The 6,671-nt window shown below is 34.5% G+C and overlaps 1 protein-coding gene across 2 annotated transcripts; it reads right to left on the bottom strand.

Moving 5' to 3' along the window:
• Window positions 1–1,334: 1,334 nt before the first annotated feature.
• Window positions 1,335–6,283, bottom strand: LOC114183917 (protein phosphatase 2C 37-like). Of its 2 annotated transcripts, XM_028071110.2 has the most exons (5): window positions 6,152–6,283; window positions 2,787–3,207; window positions 2,381–2,695; window positions 2,151–2,256; window positions 1,335–2,034 (listed from the first exon to the last, which is right to left on the bottom strand). In XM_028071110.2, exons 2-5 carry the CDS (start codon window positions 3,138–3,140, stop codon window positions 1,682–1,684), a joined length of 1,128 nt encoding a protein of 375 aa, XP_027926911.2. In that variant the 5' UTR covers window positions 3,141–3,207; window positions 6,152–6,283; the 3' UTR covers window positions 1,335–1,681. The 2 variants fall into 2 exon arrangements, with proteins under 2 accessions (XP_027926911.2, XP_027926902.2); XM_028071101.2 differs by lacking the exon at window positions 6,152–6,283 and having other exon boundaries at window positions 2,787–3,687.
• Between the last annotated feature and the right edge of the window lie 388 nt (window positions 6,284–6,671).

The following is a 6,671-nucleotide window of genomic DNA, read 5'->3' as shown; positions in this document are numbered from 1 at the left end:
TTCAAGGATAAATGTTAAAAAGATGTAATTACTCTAAGCAAGACCACCATATTAACAATGTGCTTTCGGGGATGGATATTAAAAAAATTATTTGAATACGTTGATGTAAGTTAATCGGAATTAAGATACAACCACAAAATATTCCACTTTGAATTCCCATAATATGTATTTTCATAATAAGAGATGAAAGAATATCTTCATTTACAAGAATAGAATATTAGTGTAAGAGGCAGAGAATCTAGTTAAAAAAATTGAAAAACATTTTTTATAATAGAAATATATAATTGATTTTTCAATGTGCTTTTATATAATTTCTAATAACAGAGTTGTATTCTGTTTAACTTCTTAAACAGTGTCCTTGTTATGTTATAACTACCAAAAGTATGTTCAGAATTATCCAAACATGCAAATTCCATTACCTCGTTGATGTAAGAATTGAAAGATCCGCATTATTAACCATCATACAAAAACATGAAATAATAGAACATTCCTTAATATTAGTTATTAAAGTAATAATGAAACTCAATTCTTAAAAGCAGAGGAAATCATTGGAAAAGTGGTATAGATGCATTTGTTGGTGTCCCCTTTTAAATTTTGACTAAAGCATTATTCAAATTGTTATTGTCAAGAGACTAATCATGCAACTGGTTCTACAAATTCACACATTGATCGTTTTTTATGATGTCGTGACTTGCTCAGTACCATGTCGTATCTCGTTTCCTTCATGTTATTATTATTATTATTCTTGTGTCCAGTTAACACACTTCAATAAACAATAATTAGACGAACTCGTTAAAATCACAGAACACTCATTAAAATCACAGAACACTCATTAAAATCACAGAACACTTGCTTTAAAAACTGGTTAAGATACTAAAGTGCATCTCTTTCCCAGTATTTTAAAATTTCATCAAATATAATTATTTAAAGATGAAAGTTAATAACTTGATTTAGCTTAAAGGATTCGGTTAAGATCATTTCAATTTTTGATTTCCACGTAGAAGAGTTTGGGAGTTCCTAACTCAATTTCGACATAGAAGAGTTTGGGAGTTCCTAACTCATTCAACATCTAAACAGCTATGTTGCAAAGTGACTATTTTTCTGCTGAAGAATCAAGAGTCTTCCTTTTGACTTTTTAGTACTATGATGCTTTTGTGCGTGGTCGTGTGAAAAAATTATGCAGATGACTCTATGTTGTCCATTTGATGAAGATTGAAAGAATGAGACCAAAATGGGATACAAGTTAAATTAAGAATAACAACAATAAATGCTTCTGGCAATGAAGTTTTTTCCAACATTCCCAAGAAGAAAGTTAAAATAGAATTGATCATAGATGACGCAAGAACCAAAGGAAAATTCAATTTATAGAGTCTATGGACAAAAGAAAAGGTGCCGACGGGTTCATTGAATCCTTAGTCGACACGAATTTCCCCTACAACGAAATTTCCCTATGATTTTGTTTCATTTTCGAAAGTTACAATTTTCCTCCTCCTTTTTCCTTTTTCTGAAATCTAAAAAACATTACACTTGGAAAGAAAAAAAAAAGAAAAGAAACAACATTATTATTCAGCAAAAGGCAGACCTCGGAGATTGTCTGTCTGGAAACAGAGGGTGTGCAGTGCAGTGGAAGTGCCCATTATGCTGCTCTAGAGAGGCACTCGTTCATCCATTCTTGTTGCATTCATTCGTTTACGCTGGAAGTGGGAGTTTGTTCTTGCTCCTTCCTCAAATCAAGGACCACCACACTCACATTATCGGCACTGTGCCTTGCCAAAGCCAGCTTAGTCAACAGAATTGAAGCATCCGAGCAAGCACGGTCGGAGCCGTCCGCCGTCACATAACCACCCGGAGACCCTGGAGGCGTTGGAGGTGTCTGCGACTTCAGGCACATCTTCACCACCCCACAAGCAGTTTCGTTTGACACCACATCCCACAGTCCATCACTTGCCAGTATCAAACACTCGTCGTCATCACTTCGATCCGTCACAGTCACCTCGGGCACCGAAATCACGAACGGCTTCAGATAGTAGTCTCCTGGACAAAAGCAAGTAACACTACAATTAGAACTTAACAAACCTCAACCTAAGATGGGGAACAGTAACAATAATAAAAAAAAAGCTGCCATCTTGCGCAGTCGTTCATTCACTTGCCTATGGCTCGAGACATGGCCAACACACCCAGCACTCTTGGGCCGTCCCAGTAAATCACACGCCCTCCCTTGGATTCCACTCGAAGCAATTCGTCAGGACGGTCCGGCTGAAAAACAGTTAATGAAACGGATCCAAAAAGACGGTTATACGTACATTATTTTGTTGTCTTGTTTATTGGTGTTTATTGGGAAATGAAATGAAAGGAAATTAGTACAGAGAGAGAATGGTACCTTGTGATCTGAAGAGAGAGGAATGGCAACTCCGCTACGGCAGAGGACGGCACGGGAGTCGCCGCAGTTGGAGACGACAATTTTGTTCCGGGTGAGGATGGCGATGACAGCAGTGGATCCAACTGCGTCGCAGTGCGGAGTCTGGAGCTCGCACCTACAGTTGAAAGTCTGGCTGGCCTGACTCCGGCGGAACACCTCTTCATCCATGCGAGCGAAACCGCTCTCCATCAATGCTCTCCAGTGCAAAGTGTCATCCCCCTCGTTAATCTCTTCGTTCAGAATCTCGTGTAGCCGCTCCTTGCACATAGTGGCAACCTGTGGAAAGAACAAATTGAAAGGATTAAGAGGAGAAGACAGAACCAGATCCATTAGCAAACACTGAGTTGAAGAGTGGGAGAATACAGACATGAGAGCAACCATGACCGTCAAAAACGCCGAAGTAGTGGAAGCCTTCCGGCGAGAAGAAAGGGCGCAGGGAAACAGAGTCCTCCATGTCCCTCCTCCTGCCGCAGACAGAGGTGACGCCATACTTGGGACACTCTTCATCTTCGGAGGATTCATCGTCTGTTCCGGATTTAGTGTCGGAAGCGTCATCGTCTTCTTCGTCCTCCATGGAATCCTTCTTCATAACCTCGGTTCCGGAGGATTCCTGGTCAGTTTGAAGCTGAGTATCAGCGTCGTTAAGATCGAGCTTGGGACGCTTCCGGGAAGAGTCGGAGACGGCCATGTCAGCGATGTACTTCAAGGGAACGATATCCATGGCTCTGCGGGTGGAAGGACGAGATGTTGGTTCAAGAGGAGTAGGGGTGTCACCTTCTCCAACAACTCTACAGCAAATCCCAGCCATTGAGTGTGGCTTTTATAGGCGCGAAATCAACAGAGAGAAAGAGAGAATTTGTTGCAGTAGTAGTAGTAGGAGTAAATTATGGAGATAGTTAAACTGGGGAAGCGAGGGAGAGAGAAAGAGAAGAACGCTAATAGGCGGAAACGGAAGGCTTTTGAGGAAGAGGACAGTGCCACTGAAATGGGATTGGGGGAGAAAGGTTTTCTAGGCGGTGAGAATGAGAGAGAAAATAGAGAGAAGGAGAGAAAGAGAGAGAAAGAGCGATTGTTCACTTCAGCTGGGGGCCACACGGGCAGCCTGCCCGTCACCGTCAGGGGCACCGTATGCCATCTCCACCCTTCATCACATCGCCCCTTCTCTTCCCTCTCGTACACGTGGTGCGTCCTTTTTCTCAAATCCCTACGTGGCACCAATCATTTCCATCCACGCTAGCTCCAACCCTTCTTCTTTTTCGGACACGCATGTGGTCCTCTCCTTCTCTCTTACCTTCCAATTCCTATATCCTAACTCTATTTTCTCTTCTCTCTTCTTCTGCTTCCCCTTCCACCCGCAAATTATAATTACTATTGCATAACATCCTTTTATTATTATATATCTCTACCTTATGTCTATTACTACTAATAGTTAATTAATTATACATTATGTAGCCACACTCTTGTTTACACAGCAGATTTGGGAGAAATGTTTTTTCTGTGTTTTTATTTTTTTTGTTCACTTTTCGGTCTCTTAAGACGCTCGGCCGGGGATGTCACCACGTGGCTTCATAGTAGAATACGAGATTCTTTGTTTGAGAAAGCTAGTCACGGTGGCTCCTTTTTGTATACACACACCACGCGCCTTCGATATTTACTGTTTTCTTTTATTAAAGAGGGAAAGAAAAATGGCAGGAGGAAGAATAATTTAAATAGAAAATAAAATAAGGTAAAAGTAAATAACCTTTTACTATTAAAATTTACAGACACAAAAAAAAAAAACACTAATGCATTAGACTCTTCTTGTAAATATGAATCAAAATAATTGATTAATTTTGTTTGAAGTGATTAATGATTAAAATAATTGAATATACACTTTTAATTTTTAGTAATTATAATGTGTTTATTAAAACAAAGATTAATGATAATATACAATTTAGTTAAATAAAGATTAATAGTAATATGTAATTTGTTAAAGCAAAAATTAACGGAAATATCCAATTAACCTTTAAGAAACTAATCAGAATTTTAAATTTAAAAAAAAGAAAATATAATTCTATTGGCGATAATAGTATATTAATGTTAATTTTTTTCTTTGAAAACACATGATAGCTACTAAATTCTAATCATATATTTAATTGTTAATCATTAACCTAATGAAATCAAGATATTTGTACCAAAATAATAAGTTTTTATTATTAAAATATATTAATATTTATTATATGAAATTAATTATTTATCTAAAAACCCAAATCAAAGAGTAGAAGAAATTTTCTTTTATTATGAATTTGGGAGTAAAGGATTTTGGTATACTTTTTTATTTTTATAAGATATTTTACCTAAATTATTTATGAATTTAATTTCTTATTAAGTTTTTAATGTATTATTAGTGTAAAATACTTCTAAATTATTATATTCAAATTATTAAGGATTTATTTCATACTTTATCAAAACTGGAATGCAATATGCATGATAAATGGTACAACACTAAAAATCATTTGAAAATTGAACGTATAATGGTATAATATAATATTATCAGAGTTACTTTTAGAGTGAATGATATATTTTATATATATATATATATATATATATATATATATATATATATTTTCAATAATACTTGGTATTATTAATGTATTCATATACTCTTCCATTCTCACCTCATGATATTTTTTATTTTCTATTTGTTCTATAATCTTCATTTTTGATTCATCTCTCATAATGTGACCAAAGTATCTTAATTTTGGGAATTAGAAGTTGAGCAGCTATATGTCCTCAGCAAAGTTGAGAGAGGAGCTTCGCTTTATGTAGCGATTCCAGTTGTCCAATGAAAGCGATCTACGTAAGAAAGGATATTTGGACACGTGTGGGACCGCATGTCAAAGCCGACGCTTGCAGAATATCTCAGCTTCTTCTTATTCAATGTGGGACGCGTGGCCTTTTTTTACGCATTCCAACCTCTTCAAATACCACTCTCACCTCTCTAATTCTCTTCTTTCTCTCCTCCCTTCGACTCGATTACTAATCCTACTCCCCTAACCAATATTATCTCAATATTAAACTTATATAACATAGCCATAGCGAAAGTCTTATATTTAATATTTAATATATTATCTCAAGTTAATGAGAAATAATACAAATATGTAAATTAGCTTTTAAAATTATAGAATTAATTTTATAAAATTTCATTGTATCAACAAAACTTTCAAAATTTCTTAAAACTAAGGAGGGTGTTATCAAAGCACACTCCCGTACAGATCTACACAACTGCTTAAGATTTGTGACGTATTTTGTTTTCTTTTACCAAAATTTAAGCATATATCTATCATGGTATGATATAAATATTTTATATTGTTAAGAAGTTGAATAAAAAATAAATCCTAAACTTTCTATGGCAAGATCTGAAATTATTGAACAATTAAACAAACAGTAATATGCAATATGCATGATATGAGAGGATAACATAGTTAACAACATGAGTGGAAGATGCAAAACAATATCTAGTCATTGCTTGCAAAGACCTTAATACAACTAAACAATAGGTGGATAACTAACATAGAAAGATATCAGTTTACAATATTTCATAATAATAAATTATAAATATACTTTTTATTTATAATTAATTTGTGATAAATGATTATAAAATAATAATTAATATTGTACCAAATTGAACATGGTGTATAGAATTAACTTGAGAGAAACGATTATATAATAATATAATGATAAAGTTTTTACCTGAAAGATTGAAAATCACCTCCATTTTGATCCTTCCTAATCTTCTCTTGTATTTTTTAACTTGGTCTCTATATCTTTCTGATTATCAAATCTTTCTTTGTAAGCTGAAAGACAAATCTCAACATGATCAATTGTATAGATATAAATAATCAAATAATTAAGAATAAACATAATGTAATCTTCAGAAGAAAAGAAATATGTGATCTAAAAATGACTAAAATATTTACAATTTGTTTAATTGATAAAAAAAAATCATTTATTGACTTATATTTATTGATTTCAGATAATTGGAACCTCAATTTTTTAATCGTCACAAGGTTGAGAGACATAATATGTTTTTAGGTGTTTTGGGAAATTGTGTGAATTTTCTATTCCCACCATTTTAGTATAGACCAAAGTAGTCATCAATGTTAAAAGTCATGCAATAAAGAGTTGATCTTGTTACTTATATTTCAAGAATGCAGGACTAATCAAGTTTCATCTTCTCTAACATAAACTTTGTTGATATTGCATTTCCTGT

This window comes from Vigna unguiculata, chromosome 1 (genome assembly GCF_037176805.1).
Source record: "Vigna unguiculata cultivar grain cowpea cultivar isolate G323 ecotype 2 chromosome 1, ASM3717680v1, whole genome shotgun sequence".
Taxonomy (NCBI): Eukaryota; Viridiplantae; Streptophyta; class Magnoliopsida; order Fabales; family Fabaceae; genus Vigna; species Vigna unguiculata.
The sequence above is the reverse complement of the archived record's forward strand: the minus strand, read 5'-3'. Positions and strand labels throughout refer to the sequence as shown.